Source organism: Xiphophorus couchianus, chromosome 20 (genome assembly GCF_001444195.1).
Source record: "Xiphophorus couchianus chromosome 20, X_couchianus-1.0, whole genome shotgun sequence".
NCBI classification, from domain to species: domain Eukaryota; kingdom Metazoa; phylum Chordata; class Actinopteri; order Cyprinodontiformes; family Poeciliidae; genus Xiphophorus; species Xiphophorus couchianus.
Genome location: NC_040247.1, coordinates 27,330,315 through 27,349,356, shown reverse-complemented (window position 1 = coordinate 27,349,356; position 19,042 = coordinate 27,330,315). Strand labels below are relative to the sequence as shown.

Sequence of the window (19,042 nt, the reverse complement as noted above, 5' to 3'; positions counted from 1 at the left end):
TGAGGCAAAATTTCAAAGAAGAGATTCTAAAGGGAAACATTTTTTTTAGTCTTGAAATGTCGTAGAAATTGAACAAATCATTTCCAGAAATAATCTGTCAGTACAAGAAGAAAAAGCTAACACGTTCATAGATGTCAAGTTTTATTATGTATGATGATGAATACTTATTGAAGTAGAAAGCTAAAAGCAGGCTGAGAGACACCACTTACACAAAGTTTGAAAGGAGATGGCTTGTATTTATTTCAACTTTCTTTTATGACAAGATTGTTATTAAACATTTTGCAATTAGAAAAAAAAAAAACATTTTAAAGCTGTTTAATTATAGCACTGGTGGCTTAAAGTTTCCATCTGATTTCAGTTATTTATCGGAAGAGATTAGAAAAATAAATAATCAAAAAGCACACAGTAGATACGGGTCAGATTGTTTGGTTTGTTTAAAACAAGAAAGCAGCAACTATTCCTAACGTGACTCACATAATAGAAAATATCGATTATATTATGTTGTATAATGTGTATATTAATGTTCGTGATAACCTTTTTTTTTTATAAATGGATTATAACAAAACTATTACAAAATACATGCACTAAAATATTACGTCAGTCAAATTTGTTGTTCTTCTAAGCAAAATTGCAACGTTTTTATTTCTGCCGGCAACAGGTATGGGAGAGGCTGTGTGTCATAATCAGAGAAAACAAAACAAAACAAGACATTTTTTCCACACTTTATACGGCACCTCATGAAAACTCTTGTCTATGTTTTTATGACGACCCAACACATCATTCCCCAAATTTCTGATCCAGTCTTCCACACAGTGGAGGACAGGATCTACTGGTCCCCTCCTACGGGGCACCAAAACCGACAAAACTGGCTCAAAACTTTACATTAATTCTCAACAAAATAAAAACTGATACGCCCTAAATAGGGATCTGGATTCCTAAATAGGGACCACTAACTTAAAAAAAAAAGACAATGAGTGGACTATGTGTAATAATTAATCTATTTTTCATCATTTTCATGTTTCCTTACCTTCCCCATTTTAGATTCGTCTACCCATCGCTGGTCTTCTAACATTTACCAATGTAATATCTCATCACCCTGTTTCAGCAGATTTACATCGGCACCCTGTTCATTTTCATATTGATTTTAAGATTATTTTAATTGCTTTTAAAATTTTAGATAGTTTGGCACCTAATCATTTAGCTGTTCTTGTTTTACAGTCCAAAAAGAGCACGGACATGCAGCCAGAAGCCAATGGTCAAATTAAAGCGCAGTAGAGATCAAGCTATTGTCTCTGCAGTCCCCAGACTCTGAATCAATCTGACCCTTCATATTTGTACTGCAGAGTGTGTACAGTTTTTTTTTTAAATCCCTTTTGAAAGCTAATTTTGCCAAACTTGCCTTCGATTCGAGTTCAGACCTGTTTGACTGATGTCCATTACCTCAACGTTTTATTCTATTTATTGTTCTTGTTGATTTTTATTGCTGCCTTTGAGCGTTGTTTTCTACCCTTAGTCAAACACTTGGGTCAACACTGTTGTTTTTAAATGTGCTTCTACAACACATTGGATATGAAATGGAACGGTACGATGGAAAATTTGTCAAAACCTGATTGTAACTTGACACAGGAAACTGGGCCATGGCCAGTTCAAAGAGACCGCTTGAGTGTCGGTTACTGGCTTCGTCTCCAACGCTGCCTGATACATTCAACAATTTTAAGTTCTTAAACGGTATTTAGTTTCCTTTTTTTGAAAATGGATTATTTTTTTTACACTCACTCAGTAAAGTTGTCCTGAAACTCAACTTGTTGCCGCGTTTTCCCGCATTTCTCTGACTGCATGCATGAATAAAAAAATAAAACGTCGCCGCCTCTGTTTCCAGGTATTCACCAAATACGTGTTGATACTACAACAGAAATAAACCGCAAAACAGTTTTTCTTAATATTGCATCACATTATTTATGATAACATAAATTATAACCAAAAAAAAAAAAGGCTTGTGAAAATCCTCCACTTTGTTTTATTCATTCTCACCTTCGTTGACGTGTTTTTCGTTTCCAAAGAGCCTTTTGTGTCGTCGCCTTACAGTCTCTGTGAAGCTGTCAGAGCTTGTGGTTCTGTGTGGTTTTCTTTGCGGTCGCTTTGTTTCAGAGACGAGATGAGGAGCTCAAAGCTGAGCGGAGCGATAGCATCTCCTGTGAGCATGGCTCTTTGTCTCCTGTGTCTTCAGTACACAGGAAAAGGGGCCGCGCACCCCCCCCGACCCCCCAACGAGACCCGCACCACCACCAGCTCCACCGAGCCCTCTGCACTCCCCAGTCACACAGGTGTGAACTCGTGTATGTGACTGAGTGGTGTGTGTGTGTGTGTGTGTGTGTGTGTGTTTGAGGCAGCAGTAGACACGCATTTTGCTGTAAAATGACCTTAGACCCTCCACTTACAGTAAAGCTCCAGCACGCACATATTGGCTGCAGCTAAAACAGAAACTGAATATGAGGCAAGTCACAGATCAAAACCAGAAGAAGAAACCAAACCCTGTCACTCACCTACTCAACTTCCGCTCAACACAATATTGACAATGGAAGTACAACGCCCACTTCCAAGCCTCTCCAAACGGGGTAACACGCAACTACTCGGCTCAATTTTATTTTTCCTTTTTTTTGAAGCAGAGGCCTTCTGAGAACCTCAAGAGACCGAATACGTCTTTATCACCAGATCCTAACGCTGCGTCGAATTGTTACCCTCCGTCCATCCGGAGCCGGTGACAGAAACTCTCGTCTCTCTGCGATGAGGTGGAAAAGCAGAAATTTATTCATTTCAACTGCAAACAAAAACGTGTGTTTTCATCTCTGGGACCCAGCATGTTCTGAAATGACGTGACGCAAACAAATAAATACAAAAAGGCGAAAACGATACAGAGAATGAGCGCAGGTTTGCAGAAGATGTCCGGCTGATTTGTTTTTAACTGGAAATGACAGTCTTTTTGTCAAAAAATGGAACAATAATACAGAGGAATTTATTTTTTAGTTCAAGGTAAAATGGCTAAATGATAAACACATTAAACAGTGACACATGAAAATAATCTATCTAAAAGAATCTGCCTGGCTTATGAAATATACAGCAGTGATTTCTTAATATTTGGCAATATAATACAACACTGTCCTGCCGCCGGCTGTGGACATGTTCTCCATTCAAAGGTAATTGCTTTTAGCAAAGAAGATCTTCAGGGTGCTTCAAGCTGCTCAGCTCATCTCCAAACGATGAAGAGCTGCAGTAAAGCGATCTCAAATGCTGCACCTGCAGTCAGAGGAGCCAGCTTTGTTAGTTTTCAAATAAATGTAACAATTATAAATGACCCAATGCAAAGGATACTTACTTAAGGTTCGTGAAAAGCAGAAAATGAACTTCTCTAGTTCATCAGCCTCTTCCTTGGTAACAGAAAACAAAAGTAAACATCATCAGTATGCTCAGTTTATAGTGATACATCTGAACAGAATGCCGATAGAAATAGAAGAGATAAAACCGTTTTGTTTTTTTTTGTAGAAAGAAGCCAACAGTTTTACATCTGGACTTACTTCACAAAGTGGTGGCGACATTTTTTGGGCAATCCTGTTTGGGAAAAACAGTGAGAAACAGTTTGAAGGATTAAAAAAAAAAGAAAAAAAGATGTGACATTTGATGATAAAATGTTTGGTGATGCGGATGTTTTCCCACAGAAGAAGCTGCGTAAAACAGCGCTTACGGTTGAAATAATACAGCGTGCAGAGAAGACCCAGACCCAAGCCCGAAACGACTCCGACGAGCGGCCAAAAAATCAGGGAGTCACAGCCATCTGGAGTAAACAAGCATTACGGTTACACTGATTGGGATTTACTCAGTCTTTTACACATAATTTAGCTGCAGTCTTGTACAATCTGCCATCATAGGTACATGTTCTGTCTTCTATTGCTTCGGTTTGATTCCATTCTGACAGCATTTGCACCCTCCAAGCAACGAGTGATGATCGTGTGTCATCATTATATCCAGACTGGTGAAGCTGCTGAAAACCTCACGTACCCTGAGGCCGGTTCTTCGGAGAGCAGGGACAGATGGGTTTGGGTTTCGGCTTCGTGACTGGAGGCAAAGTTGGACGGGTCTCTGCCGAAAAGAACCATACATGTGAAGTTAGAAAGAAAAAAAAAGAAGGTCATTTTACATGAATTATTGCAGCAAATTCTTACATACGAGGATCCCCGCATTTATTTAGCACCGCTGGTGAACGATTCGTAAAAACCCCGGCTTTAAATGAATCTTTTGTCGCTGAAGCACCTCACCTTGAAAATCTAGGATGGTTCTCCAACAGGGAGTGGTTAAAACTGCGAGATGACCCGTTTGATTTGGAATAATATCAAACGGGTATTATTAAACTAAGCAGTCTTCAGGTATTTCAGCTTTGGTTCCTTGCGTACGATGGACAGGTGCAAAGTTTTGAGATCAAAATAATTATTTGATTTTATTCTCAGAAGATGAAACGTTGTTGAAAAGATGCATCAATGTTTTGGCAGCAAAACATCTTAGTTGCAGTTTCTCGCCCTCCTGAATTACCTTACGCCGTATTAAAGAACAAGCGGTCAATTACTAGACAAGAGTGGTTGCATCATCCTAATAACATATTTGGTTCATATTTAGCAGTTTTGCTATTTAGAAATTATGCACAGAGATAAGACAAAAATAATACACCTGAAACTTTCGTCGAGGCCTACACATCTTCCTTACTTAAATGTCATGCTCTCTTGTCTTTCCCTTTTTCAGTGTTGCTTAAGAGAAAGTGAGATCCAGAGAACAAAATGTTTAGATCCCCAGAAAAGAGAAAGTCATGGATTTTCTATGTCTTTTCTACTTGCCTAGCGCCTTCTGAAGTCCAGAGGACCCCAAAGCGCTTCACACTGCATGCAGTCATTTGCTCTGTTCACGCCATGATGGCGGTGAGCTACATTGTAGCCACGGCCGCCCCGGGACAGCCTGGCAGGCCGTGCACCCTCTGCCCATAAGCAGAAGGCAAGATGAGTGACGTGTCTGAGACAGATGAAGCAGGGATTCAAAGGGACGACCATCGACCCAATAAGAAGTTCTGAATGAAGCGTTCCTTGACACTTTAAAAAAGTGAAGTCTACTATAAGTACACTTATATTTGCTCCGTTGGTGGACCTTTTAAAAAACATATATTTTTTATGTGTGGCGTTTTTAAAGCTTTTGGCATATCTTCATCAAGCGGTCAATAAATGTGGAGGGTGCAGTACTTTTGCTATTTTTATAAATAACTAATCAAAATTTTAAAGACCCAAAAGTTTTCTTGCTATATGACGTGCACTTTGGGAGACTCTCCTTTTGCCATGCTGAGCATTTTTTTTCTTGCATTTCTATCTGCAGACATTTAATGAGCTGATGAAAAATCACGTCCAAACAGATAAGTGACATCCAAAGCTGATATCTAAGATATACGAAACCTATGATTATTTTACATTTGCAGTTCCAAGGAATCGACATTTTGGAGTTCAGTCAGAATCTGTGATAGGTTTCGTGGGCTCCATCGAAGCCCACGAAATGTCTACGGCATCTTTACGTCTCTCAGGAAAAGCAGCAAGAGAGCGTTCGTGAGTCCAGCATGGCCAAACAAAGAAAACAGAAAAAGGAGGGCTGAAAAATATCCTCTGACCTTGAAAGAAATTAACAAGGGAATATATTGATTCTTCATGTATAGATTGGTTGTAGTTTTTAAGAAATACGGGAGTAGGTGGAAGCTGAATTGTAAAAAAAAACGAGAATCTGACCCAAAGTTCATTGGACATTCTTAAACTGATTGCACACAATTATTTCCACTTGTGAGTTCATTTGTCTTTTTGTTGTTATAGTACAAAAGATGCCATCCATTTACCTACTCCCCTTGTGCCTATAAAAATCTGACAGAGATTGCGTTGAAACCTTTCTCAACACACATTAATAAACACCCGAGGCTTACCGAAGCAAAACAAAGAACTTCAGCATACTAACCTCCTGGCCGAAAAACAACCCCAGGATTAAACGTCATATTTTTAGAGGCCGTTACGATGCACGAGTAAATCCCTGCGTCCGCTTTAGTCACATTGATGATGCGCAGGACAAAGGTCGAGCTGCCCCTCTTGCTTAACTTGAAGCGATGTTTGTCTGCCTCGTACGAAGGCCCATGGTTAGAACGGTCAGCGTTGTTGGATCTGCCAATAAACTCTGCTTTGCTCTCGCTGGGAACAGTTCGGAACCAGTAGACAGAGTCACAGCTGAGTTTACCACAGTCACATTCAATGCTCTCAGTGCTGCCGATCGCGGGGTAAGCGACTTGTTGCAGGTCCAGGCACGAACCTAGAGAACGAAAACATAAAGTTGGAGATTATAATAAAGAAAGTCAAACACCAACAACTAAAAAGGTCTAGCTAAGAGTAGTTAAGATCATTTCATTTATTTACCACTGAGTAAAACGAGGCAAAACAAAGTCTGAAAAGATTTTTAAAAATGTAGACTGGGGCCTCCATCTGCAAAAACCAACGATTGCTGTCTGTAAAGCTTAGGGAGCGCTTCAGTATTTTTCCTACAATTCATGCAGTAATGATGAAAACACCACAAACTCAGGCGACTTTAGGGAAACACTGCAGATGCAATTGAAACAAAATGTCAAACTCAGAGAGGGTGACTTTTGGAAATGGAAACATAGAAAGTATCAAATCTTTAAGCGAGAGGCCTCCATCGGAAGATTTACTTAATCTAAATTCATAATGAACTGGGAAGCATTTTACGCTTTGTTTCTTAAGTTTTTTTTTAATGTGCACATATTTCAATTGAAATTGTTTATATTGTGTAATACAATGTAAAGGTAAGCGGCTGACAGTGAGGGACGAGTTAACGGTCGCTTGTTGTTGAAAGATGATTTTCTATTAAGGATTTATAAAATGCACAAATTCAAGAAAACAAACAAGCAATCTAAGAAAATATCCAACTCGCTGCCAAATACAGAATACAAATACTTTTTATTTCGATGCCACTCAAAAAAAGGAGCTGACCTCTATGAAGGCCTCCTGCAGTGAAGGCATCAATAGTGCAACAGTAACAACACACAGATCTGTACTGCATACATATATTTATATAATATCCATTTAAAAAAATCACATAATAAATTATAGCACAAACAATTTATTATGGTAGAAGAGCCAAGTTAAACAACAGACCGGCATCAGTTTGAGCCGCCACTACGGAGTCTGCTATGGAGAAACAATGCGTACAACACCGCAATCCAAAAAAAAAAAAAAAAAGTAAATAAAAAATGTTATGATCTTACCAAACATCCACATCGAAGCTGCTGTCAGTAGAAGCCGAAACAGGAGCGGAGCGTTCATTTTGTCGATTCGCCACTGTGTTCAACAGTGTGTAAAAGATGAGAGTGGTCGATGAAGGCAGCTGCCGACACTTTCTGTTCCTGCTATCTGCCTGTCAGTCAGTCGGAGGAGATGGGAGGAACTGTGCTGACAGGCCAGTCTGTCTTCAAAGTTACCACCCCGGTGTGACACACACAGGGCCTATCAGGGGGGGCCCAAACACACGCCGGGAGGATTGGGCCAACACAACGCTTTCAGTGTAATCGCAGTTTACACCTATGTAAATGCTATAAACTGAACATGTGCTTAGTTTTGAGTTTAACTCGGCGCAGTTTCAAGATAACTTTAAGATTTACAGGCCAACTTTTTGCTGACACATAAAACTACTTCAATCTGCGATTAAAAACCTGATGCTTATTATTTTTATTAAATGACATTACAATTACTTGTTGTAGTCTTTCACCTCAAGCAATGAGTGTCTCATCGCCACGATCGTTTAACGATAAGAGCTGCCATGATACCGCATGTCAAACAGTGAAAAAACAAAACAAAGCACACATCTGTATTGCCAGAGCAGCAGCTTGCAGCGCTGTGGTCTGGACCCAGGTGTGTGACCTAGAGTCTAGCAGAGCCCTGTGTGCAGCTTCAGGAGCTCAGTGCACCAAATGGAGAGGGAACCGCGACTTACAGAGCTGGGATATCTATCAATTAGTGATCATAATATAAAATAGTTTTTAATAGTTGCTTTGTGCATTTATTTGTTGTATTTCTTCGCTTAAGGCCACGTGGAACAAGCATAAAGGGGTGGGACTAAGACGAAAACTGCACGCTTTTAGTTTTCTCAGCCCAGTTTTACTTTGAGAAAACTGATATGATTTAATGTAAAGATTATTCTTTCTTTGGCAAAATAGAAATTAACATCTGAGACAAAGTGACAGTGTTTGCAAATTATGCAGAGCCTCTTTAAACCTGGTTTAAAGAAACTATTTCAAACCGCGTCGCAGCACATGTTTTGTTTTATTTTTCTGTTAAAGAGATCAGCTGTGAAAACCAAACTGATTTCAAATAAACGTCGCCTTTAATTTCAGCATTAAAATCCAGAATTCGATTGGTAAACAGACCATCAGAGCTGCCTCTGGCTGGGATTTCTGCTGCTGTCTCGCCGTGCAGTTTTGTAACGGATCCAATCCACATTTTTAGGTTTTTAGGTCTGTAACTGAACAAAGCATTTTTAGTATAGTTGAATTTCCTATTTAACAAGAGAATGAAGGTGGAAAAAACAGCAAAGCAGAGGAATTTACTGGGGTGATCCTCCAGTAGAGCGTAACTAATAACAACCTGTGTGGTTTTGTTGCTGATAATCTTTATATAGCTCAGTACTAAAAGCAGGATATTGCTGCATCATTTGTGTCCAAATATGAAACCCTAAGGTATTTCTCTGCACAGCACTGACTTCATTTCTTTGTGATCTATATGAATAATATCTACATGAGACGCATTATTCATCCTTTTACCAAAGTAAAGCAGCCTCCTCATGTCTTGCTGAAACGTCTCAGTTTTTACTCAGAACACTGCAGCTTTACAGTACAGTATGTCCTCGTATTTCGTCCACGTCCCCGTTGTCCTTTGGATGGAACGGGATTCTTAGATCGCTCACACGGTTCATATTAGCCAAACCACCAAAGGACAACTTTACTGGTCAACCTGAATTTTTAGAACTGATCACAAATCAAACCGATTTGGGGAAATTACAATTAGAAGAAGCTCAAAGACTAAAACTAATCAGCTATGAGTGGCAGAAAGAACACCCTTAACTTCTTCTTAACTTTTCCAACTTTCCAAACAGGCCTCGAGTTTGATACAGGTGAGTTACACAGTGAAAGGGTTACTACAATTTGCAGATTTTGTTGGGGGAGTGTGTGTGTGGGTCGGGTGGGATGACGGAGGGCAGAATGAAAGGCCCATCAGCGCACCATTTCCATGGGAACCGCCACCGCCTCTGACAAATATCAGATTTACCAGATATTGGGATTTACCAGCAGTCTATTCTTCAGTGATTATAAATTAGCCCATTGTCAGAAAGTGCTAGTGGGGTTAATCTGAACCATGATGACAGCATTTCAGCTTGTGATGATTGTACACTCAACACAGAGAAACCTGACATTTCAGTTCCCAAATGTTTTCCAATTTCTTTATCAGGTCAGGTATAGTGAGAAAAAAACAAACAAACAGGATGCTTGGACTTCCTATTTCAGGTTATATATACTGTATATACTGTATATATATATATGTTTATTGCATCTGAGTGAGTTGTTGTTAAGAGATGAATTTAAAATAGGAATTCATACAACTCAGCTTCCCTGTGCTTTTAGTTGTTATTAAAAAGATAAAATAAACTCCGCTTCAGACGAATTATAAAAGTTTTTATAAGTAAAACTCCTTCAAATCCAAACTCTGAATGAATGTTCTCTATTGTGAATGAGTGCCGCTTAAAGTTGGTGTAAATACGCTAAGAAGTGTGAATAAAGTGACTTGGAGATTTTGCAGATACCGAAATTGTGTAAAACTCAACTGCATGGAGTAGAAAAGTGAACTTAGAGGTTCAGCTCTGTCGTCTTCTACTCAAAGCGTAGCGACGGAGACCAACAAAGACTTCAGAGCTCCGCGGCGCGTTGAACGCACCTCTGAAGCCCCCTGAGATCTCCTGTTTTCAAAGAATCCTGTGGTCTCATTCCCCGTCTCGCTCTGAACTTCGACCCCCGTAGAACTGTAAGCTGCCCACATCCTCTCACTCTAAGACCCCCGCCAGGCCGCCCCAACAGCGCAAGCACTACTTAGTTTAAAGGATCAGACGGTTTATTGGCAGAACATGATGTTCTGGGAATAGTCTGGCATTTGTTCTTGAATTGTTGCTTTTAATGTTGGAAAAACATTAAAAGGCTAAATGGTACTAAATACCTAAATATTGCCAATTCACGACTTGTCATTTTGAGGAACTTTACGGAAAAAAAAAAGTAATTTCATTTCAATCACACATCAACTGATGCTAGTTATGAAACAACGCTTTAAGTTCAGTTCATTTTCCAAATTGCAGAGTAGAGACACAAAAAGGATACAGCATGTAGGAGTTTCTTTCTACGTTAATGAAAAGTAAAAAAGCAATAGAAGAGTGAAAGCGTTGTGTTGTAGCATTGTCTCAGCCGGCGCTCCCCTCCAGGAAGTGATCACGACCAAACAGAATGCCAGATTATTTGTCTCAAATCGATTTCCCCTCATCAATATAAATTAATAGTCCAGATTAAATTCTTCTCCAAAATGTCTTCAGTGAATTGTGTTGATTGAACTTCCAATCTTGTCAGATCCTAACCCAACTTATAACCTAATATATATATAACCTAACCTCCAGGTACTATATATATATATATATTTTTTTTTTTTTTATATGACATTCACATTAATTGAGACATTTACTTCCATAATCTGAGTCTAACAGTGACACCTATATATTGGAGAGATTCATTACACACAGGCCTATTTCATGTATTTATTTCTGTTGATTATGAGAAAGTGGAAGCATTGCATAAGACTGATAAAAAAAGTAATTTTAATACTTAAATGTATCGACCTTGTAAACGCTTAAAGGACGCGGAAGAGTCCTGACAGACGGTCATTAACACCCTCAACAAGACGGTGTCAAACTCAAGGCCTGGGGGCCAAATCTGGCCCTTCATAGCTTTTTATGTGGCCTGCAGAGGGACGCGTAAAAAGCACCTTAAAAAACAAGTTGTGGTAAAACGTATCAGTCAAATCAAAGCAGTTTTTATCCGTACACTGACAAATTACATCAATTTGAAAAGAAAATGTCATATTTCATTTTAAGAAGTACTTACTGAACTGCAGAGACAGCCATTTGTTAATATTTTAAGTTTGTTGATGGGTTTTATCAAAAACAAATTGTCATAACCTGTCCATGACATTTATGACCTTCATATGGCTCAAAATAAAAATGAGTTTGACACCTCTGCTCTACAGTACAAGGAAGTTAGGTTACAAAGGTTCACTGATAAAGAAGCTTGTTGTTCAGAAGGCTGTTTAAAATTTGAATGAAAAGTTGACTGGAAGGAAAAGCTGTAGTAGGAGAAGACGAAGGGACAACATGGAAACAGCAGCGTACTGAATTATTGAAATAAACTGACATGTTGAGCTGGATCTGTATAATATATTCTGAAAACCCATTTTTCAGGAATTTTGTTAAACCAGTGGATTCCAGTTGAACTAACGCACTATTCTGAACACCTAATTTATCTTTGTGTAAAAAAAGAACAAATATTTTCTATTGCAACAATAAATGATACAATCCTCTTCTAGCCTTAAGCAGTGTGAGCTGCCTCATTTGAACTCGTCGCATGCCGTTTTGAACATATAACTGAGGTTTGCCAAGAGTTGTTCTCATTTGAACCCTTGCACCTGCACGACCCCAAACGTGTGTGCAAATACATCCACATCACATGCTGATGCACGCGGTGCAGTGCGGAGTTAAAACTGCCTCAGCATCCAGTTTCTTGCTCTTCTTCAGACATTTTATGCGGCGCAACAAGTCAGGATTGGCTTGAAAATATTCCGCGGCACGCGTTCCAAACACACCGAACGCCTCGCCACGTACGGCAGCGTTCCTTCTGTCTGCGCATCTTCGAGCAAAAACTCAGAGAAGCTTGAAAGGAAAGAAATGACTAAGCTTTCAGCATCCATGGGCTTTTATTTCCTCCACTGAGGTTCTGACTGAAGCTCAATATCGCCAACTGGAGGACACCGAAGGCACTACAGTCAGTTCTAGATTGGGGGGGATCACAATCAAAGCAATTTGTTTCAAGGTTACTGTGGCATGGTTAGCAAAACATAATATAAATAAATATAAACTTTTCAGCTATATTCAATAATTGACAGGGATTGTGAGTGATTATTAACACTCTAGACACACATTTCCTTAAAACCCCAGACTTAAGGCTAGCCAGCTAGCACATCATCACATTAGACCTTCAGAAGTGATCTGATTTCCTTTTTAAAACTGCTGCTAATAACAATACATAAATAAAGTTATACTGCTCTGTTTGATATGATCAATTTAGGCGTTATAAAGTGACATTTTTGACAAACGTAATCGGAGAAAAGTAATAATATTAGTGTGATTTATTAGTCTTAACAACCCAGAATCGAGTCGTCCCACAGCTTCTCCTCCTCTGTCCTTGTGTCAACCACTTCCTTAGCTTTTTTCTTCTCTTTCCTGGGTTTGCCTGACTTGCTGTGTCCACTCTTGCTGCATTCAGCATTGGTTTTAGTCTGTGAATGTGAGCTGTCAGTCGTGTTTCCTCCCTGGTCCGCCTCAAAGTCCTCCTGCTGACATGTTTTTTGTTTCCGTGTCCGCTTGCGGTGAGCTTTAAGCTTTTTCCCGCTCCTCTCCTCCCCCGATTCCCCAAACTGCTCCCGTCTCCTGTCCTCAGAGTCATAACTCCTCTCCATCCTCTGCCTCTTCGTCCTCCTCTCCGCTGCGTCAGACTCCTCATATTCCCTATGTCTTTTTGTTCTTCTCCTTTCTGTGTTTCTGCTTTCACATTCGTCGCTTTCACTTCCGTCTGAGCTGTGAGAAGAGAAGGAGGATGATGTGGTGCACGTGGAGGAGGTAGAGAGTCTTCTTTGCGGTCCAGTATCTGTGGGCCGGCCGATAAACTGCGTGGAACTTGGGGAGGGGAGGAGAGGATGAGGAGGAGGAACGCTGTAGGGCCAGCCAATGGGAGGCCAGGATGGAGCTGGAGCGAAAGCAAACCGCGGCCCAGGATTAGGCTGAGGAGGAGGGAGGGAAATTTGAGGGAAGTGAGGCAGAAAAACAGGCACTGCAGTCAAATCGCACTGATTTACATCTTTGTGCTGCACTTCCTCTTCTTCTTTGCAATTGTCGTTCTGTGTGTTTTCTTCAGGGAGACCCTCACTGGTCTTGGGGGTAATTCCTCTGACCTTTTGCACTTGGATGTAATCGGCCAGCTCATCGGCGAACGTGCTGTAGACTTTTGGCTGGGATTTAAAAAGGATCCTCAACTTCTTCTCCCTGATCCAACAACAGACAAACAAAAGTTGGGCTTATTTTCTTTCACGTGAATATACAGTACAGACCAAAAGTTTGGACACACTTTCTAATTCAATGGGTTTTCTTTATTTTCATGACTATTTATAAGGCAAGAAATCCCACTTATTAACCTGACAGGGCAGGATGACCTATGAAGTGAAAACCATTTCAGGTGACGACCTCTTGAAGCTCATCAAGAAAATGCAGAGTGTGTGCAAAGCAGTAATCACAGCAAAAGGTTGCTACTTTGAAGAAACTAGAATATAAGGGGTATTTTAAGTTGTTTTACACTTTTTTGTTTAGTGCACATTTCCACATGTGTTATTCATAGTTTTGATGCCTTCAGTGTGAATCTACAATGTCAATAGTCATGAAAATAAAGGAAACTCATTGAATTAAAAGGTGTGTCCAAACTTTTGGTCTGTACTGTATATTAAACATATCATGTTCATTTCACTCAGTTTATCAAAGCACCCAGCATTAAGCAGGCAAAAAGGAGTACCGGTAGTTTATACGCCGTTTGAAAATCCAAACAAACTATTGGAGAAGGTAGAGGGGCGTATAGATCTGGTCAGGTTGAGCCAACAATATTCAAAACCGGTGTGAAAACATCTGCAGTTGCTTACAAGTTAGCAACTTACCTAGCATTCTGACTAAATCAGCATGAATCAAATAAAACCCCTGTTCTTTTTTCTCTTCTGGCTGGATTTTACTTCCCACACAGTTCTTTGAGGTATTCACAGCATTGTGAATACCTCTTGGCTCCACAAATTCTAATGTGCTTTTCCAAATGTTATGTGAAAGACCAACAATTTCAGCAAAGTTAATCAACGCAATCCACTTTCGCTCCATCTTCGTCTGACATTAGTGAATGCTGCAAGTCAGTGATTCCGTGCTATCCGATGGTTTTCCTAAGATGGAAAACTTTTTTATTTATTTTTTTACCAATTTGAGTAATAAACTAAACTTGACTGAATTGCTTGACAACTAGTTGACTTGGAATCTGACTCAGACAATATTTGTTGTGAATTTATGCTCTATAGATAAACTGAATTGAACTGAATTGGACAAAAAAGTCTTGATCTCACCTGATCTGGTGTTTGTTTCCCTGCATGTGAGCCTGGTACATCTTTAGGGAGTTGGTTGACACGCCACACATCTGGCACATGAAAGAGCTCCCTGAAGACAAAACAAATGGCATATATCCCAAGAATATCACAAAGTAGTGCAAAGGCATTAGGACAAGATAGAAGACGGTTCACTTCAACCTGCTACCTCAAACAGGAAACATCTAATTCACAGAGGCTGTAAATAAGAATCCACTTTACAATAAATAAAGAAAAGTGATCTATAGGTGCACACGTATGTCTTCAGTTTAAGTAACCAAGGCAAAGAAGAAGTTAAAATGAATTTATTTAAAGTTGGGTAGATTTTATGTATTGCGACATAAATCCATTGTCTTGCAATACCTTGCTGTGCATCTTTTCCATGTGCTTTGAGGAGCTCCTGTCTGGCCATTTTTTTCTGGTGTTTGCGTCCGTTGTAGTGCTGCAAGGCCATCTGAGGGTTGTTGAAAGAGGCAACACACAGGGCGCAGTACTTGTTGGGATCTTTGAGATCAACCCCAGTGTTCGAGAAAGCTGAGATGTTTGAAGTGGGTGTTGGCTCGGGGTGACACTCCGGGTCGTCCTCCTGGGACGAGTTCTGGTCGGAGTTAACGGGATCCTGGGTGACAGCTGGTGAATTATGCACTGCTGTGTCCTTGACTGTGAGTTCAGTGGGAAACAAAGTTCAGGTTAATTTGTGGCTGTACTTCAACATTTCTGAGAACACAAAGAGTATGAACAATTTTCTTTGGCAATAAATATGGAAATAACCTCAACAGATTCCTATTTAATCAAACAAAAAGTACTTGCCTGACACAAGAAGACTTCGTTTACGCAGATTTTTTGCGTGGATTTTGCCTTCGTAGTGCGACTTTGCGACCACGTGTGAACTGAACACCACGTAGCACAACTCACAGAAACTGTTTTTATCGTGGGACATGTTCTGTTGCAAAAAGCCAAGAGTCATGAGGCAGAACAAGGGCAGAAAAACTTCAAGGAGTATCAACACTTTTGCATGCAACTGTGCATGGAAACAAGTTTCATGTAAATCCTCCTTTCTTTGCCTCATTTACTGTTCAGTAGATGAGGCCCCAAAGTACAATTTTAAAAAGCGGAATAGGTACCAACCTGGCAACCTCTCCCCAGATCTGCTCTCATAGCATTCAGATAAGTTTTGACTTTCTGAGAGTGTTGTTTTCCCTGCAGTTGGAGTACATAGCAGATATTACCAAACACAGTCACGTGATCTGTTACAACAGCACATTCAGGCCAAAAATCCACAACTACGACTTGGACATCGCTGCTCACCTCATAATGGGCCACCCGATTGGCTTCAAACATCAGGTTAGAAGAGCAAATGTGGCAATAATAGTCAGTGAGGAGACCCTGTAGCAGCTCTTCGTCGCTCTTTTGTTCTACACGACAAAAACAAATTAAAATACAATTAATCATGACGACCAAAAAACGCAAGCAATGCCTTATGAAACGCTTTGTTCTGAAGTTTTGCCACGGCTCCCCTCAGATGTTTCATAGAAAAGAAAGTTTAAGAACATTATGAGGACAAATTAAATTAACTCTGTCAGAATCCACCTGCTTCTCTGGCTTCTGTTCGATTTTATCTCACCATAAATTTCACATAAAAGTCTATAAAATATTTTCTACTTTGAAAATTTAAAATAATAATATTTCTACATTTAAAAAGTATTCAGAGAACAATTCAATATAACCAACCCGAATTAACACTTTGGCTAGAATACCAGTAAAATATGGTTTATTTACATTAATTACTTTGTGTGATTTATAATACAAATCCATAAATCTGGACTGCAAATGTATCCCTACATACAAATACTGCTTTAAAATCAAAACTTACCTATTAAGATTACTTACAGTAAGTTGTGTGATTGTACTGCACATAGAAGAAAATAACTAACCATTTATTGGCATCACAGGATCAAGTCTGAATTTCTATAACTTGTTCCCACTCAGAAAAAAATACAATAATTATCAGTTCAATAAGGTTACTGAAACATTCGATTTACCACGCATGAAACTAATTGTTTATATTGTTTTCTCATATTTTATGTTAATTTGTTGCTGTTGTCGATGCTACTGTTACTGTAATAGCATTTCTGTACAACTCCAATTAATAATGAGCATGGTCAAAAGAATATATTTTTTTGTGTCATTTAAAAAATAAATGGCTTTGGTTGCATAAAACATGGTGTTTGGTGTCACTATTACTGTCTAACGAATTGTTCAATCCATGATTATTTTTCTAGTCTTTTACGCAGCTTTTATGCAAAAGCTGTTCATAACGGGCTATTTTAAAACAAATGTCCAAAAATATTGAAAATAACTTAAATTTGATAGACTAAATGATATGGTGTATGGCCTTTAGAACATGACGGATACATACTGGGGCCAAGATGAACACTGCGTCACTGAAGCTGTAATGGTGAACCTTTCAGGTAAATGTTCAAAAGCAAAGCTGCTCATAACGTCAGTAGTAATCAAGTAGGTATGGGCTTGTGTCAAGGTTCAACAAGATTGAAAACAAATAAATCAAACCCACAGACGTTCTGCCATGTTGTTTCTACAACACAGCAGGTCTTCTAAAACGGTGCCAAAGAGAGAGCAGAGTAATGCCGTTCCCCCTCCCCCATCTGTTGCTGCAGATCACCAGTCATCCGGAGGTGTGCACTTCTTACATTTTTGCTTTTTCAAGAAAGACAGAGGTGGCTTCTTGGGTTATTTTCTAGTAATACACATAATCAAGAGTAGCACTGATGTCTCTTAAAAACATAAACCTTTAAAAAAACAACAAAGCATCAGTGAGCAGATAGCCTGATTTACATGCCAATTTTGGCAAGTGCCATTGAAATATACTGACCTTAGTACAACAGCATACAGTAATCTCAGAAGACTGCTTTGATATTGCTGGAGGTGAGGCACAAGAGTCATTGAACTTAAAAATAAAAATGACTATTCCAGAGTATTCTGTGTAGAGCGTTTGAATATAAACACTTTCAAATAAGATCCTGATTAGAGTTTGTTTGTTTTGCTCCTGTTGTCATACCCACAGCAACTTTCTGGCCTTCACAGAAAATTCACAGAAAACCAGCTGATGGTTTCACATTAGAGTTTACCTCGTCACTGCAAAACATTGGCTTATTAAGTTATTTTTAGGGAATCAAAGCAAGATATTAGCCCCTTCTGATATCCGTCTGTGAAATAAAAAAAATAATAATTGTGAATAAATTAAGTCATTTAATTGGGAAACGCCTTAAACACTCCTACAACAGGCCTCATTAAAACACTGAATCTTCCCTGCAGCGGACGTTAGCCTCTTTAGCAAACAGGAGCTAACTAGCTCGAATGCTAGCCAGCTCGCCGAAGAAGCTAACGTTGGCTAGGAAAGTAAGGGCATTAGCCGGCTCAATGTTTACATTCCAGACACAACTCACCTTTAACCATGGTACTATCAGTTTTACTGTTTATTACTGTTTCAGAATCTGTGACAGAAGCCACACTAAGGGAACCTGAAGTGTTATTTTTAGCGTCTGACTCCGCAGGCTGCAGAGCACAGACAGCTGAGGCCTCCATCTTTGTCCCCTGCTGCTTTGAACATGCGCAGTTGAAATAACCCGGAGTCGCAACGGGCAGAAAACTCAGCGCTCATTGTGTTTTTGTCAGGTATTATTTTATCTTAAGCATCATTCCAGCATCTAAATATTGACGTACAAACAACAGAAGTTGACACTTGCAATACAATAAATTAACATACCACAGAAAGAAAAAAGAAAAACTGGGTTGCCTAACTGCTGAAAACTGACGGACAATATCCTATATATATATATATATATATATATATATATATATATATATATATATATATATATATATATATATATATATACAGATTTGCTAAGCAACCCTTAACCGGACGGGACGTATATTTAAATCTTGGCCACAATTTTGAACCTATGCTTACATTATGACCCTTTTGGGAGGATGTAGTTGTAATAATCGCCCATTTCCTTATTAACGTTTTTTTGTTTGTTTTGTTTTTAAACCGTTTCCAAATAGGGTCATATCCAGTCAAAAATCGTCAATGTTTTTGGTTTCGGTACAGCGCCTTTTTCAAAGTCTTTTAAAAATAACAATCTGAAAAATGTCAAACACTTGTATTCCTGCTTTAGTTAATTAACCATTAATCATGTGGCTGCATTTCCAGCAGAGAATAGGGTTAGAGTTAAGTGGGGAGATGGATGGAGCCAAATCAGTCCTGGAGAAAACCTGCTAGAGGCTGCCAACCGATGACTTCAGACCAGCCAGTGTTTAAAAAATGACCGTACGTTAAAGCAAACTCATTTGTTAGAAAGACCCGATCACACTCCAGCTAAGAATCTGTGGTAATGCTTGAAAAAAATATCTTC

At 39.3% G+C, this 19,042-nt stretch overlaps 2 protein-coding genes across 7 annotated transcripts; both read right to left on the bottom strand.

Moving 5' to 3' along the window:
* Nucleotides 1–2,785: 2,785 nt before the first annotated feature.
* cd8b (cd8 beta) lies at nucleotides 2,786–7,530 on the bottom strand. The gene is made up of 7 exons (XM_028003573.1): nucleotides 7,343–7,530; nucleotides 6,028–6,372; nucleotides 4,054–4,134; nucleotides 3,740–3,829; nucleotides 3,573–3,606; nucleotides 3,374–3,425; nucleotides 2,786–3,294 (listed from the first exon to the last, which is right to left on the bottom strand). Exons 1-6 carry the CDS (start codon nucleotides 7,398–7,400, stop codon nucleotides 3,407–3,409), a joined length of 627 nt encoding a protein of 208 aa, XP_027859374.1. The 5' UTR covers nucleotides 7,401–7,530; the 3' UTR covers nucleotides 2,786–3,294; nucleotides 3,374–3,406.
* A 4,585-nt stretch (nucleotides 7,531–12,115) lies between these two features.
* zmat1 (zinc finger matrin-type 1) lies at nucleotides 12,116–18,243 on the bottom strand. 6 transcript variants are annotated; one of them, XM_028003566.1, is made up of 8 exons: nucleotides 18,071–18,243; nucleotides 15,912–16,018; nucleotides 15,732–15,803; nucleotides 15,414–15,549; nucleotides 14,967–15,263; nucleotides 14,586–14,676; nucleotides 13,293–13,479; nucleotides 12,116–13,217 (listed from the first exon to the last, which is right to left on the bottom strand). In XM_028003566.1, exons 1-8 carry the CDS (start codon nucleotides 18,207–18,209, stop codon nucleotides 12,576–12,578), a joined length of 1,671 nt encoding a protein of 556 aa, XP_027859367.1. In that variant the 5' UTR covers nucleotides 18,210–18,243; the 3' UTR covers nucleotides 12,116–12,575. The 6 variants fall into 6 exon arrangements, with proteins under 6 accessions (XP_027859367.1, XP_027859365.1, XP_027859366.1 ...); XM_028003564.1 differs by having other exon boundaries at nucleotides 12,116–13,479; XM_028003565.1 differs by having other exon boundaries at nucleotides 12,116–13,479; nucleotides 15,414–15,546.
* Between the last annotated feature and the right edge of the window lie 799 nt (nucleotides 18,244–19,042).

Excerpts from the sequence above, each read along its gene's own strand:
- cd8b (XM_028003573.1), bottom strand. The coding sequence starts at position 7,400 with ATGAACGCTCCGCTCCTGTTTCGGCTTCTACTGACAGCAGCTTCGATG. Across the intron at positions 4,135-6,027 it reads GGTTGTTTTTCGGCCAGGAG|AGACCCGTCCAACTTTGCCT; the intron begins GTTAGTATGCTG and ends TCTTTTCGGCAG. Across the intron at positions 3,830-4,053 it reads TCCGAAGAACCGGCCTCAGG|ATGGCTGTGACTCCCTGATT; the intron begins GTACGTGAGGTT and ends TGTTTACTCCAG.
- zmat1 (XM_028003564.1), bottom strand. The coding sequence starts at position 18,209 with ATGGAGGCCTCAGCTGTCTGTGCTCTGCAGCCTGCGGAGTCAGACGCT. Across the intron at positions 16,019-18,070 it reads TGATAGTACCATGGTTAAAG|AACAAAAGAGCGACGAAGAG; the intron begins GTGAGTTGTGTC and ends TTTGTCGTGTAG. Across the intron at positions 14,677-14,966 it reads TGGAAAAGATGCACAGCAAG|GGAGCTCTTTCATGTGCCAG; the intron begins GTATTGCAAGAC and ends TTTTGTCTTCAG.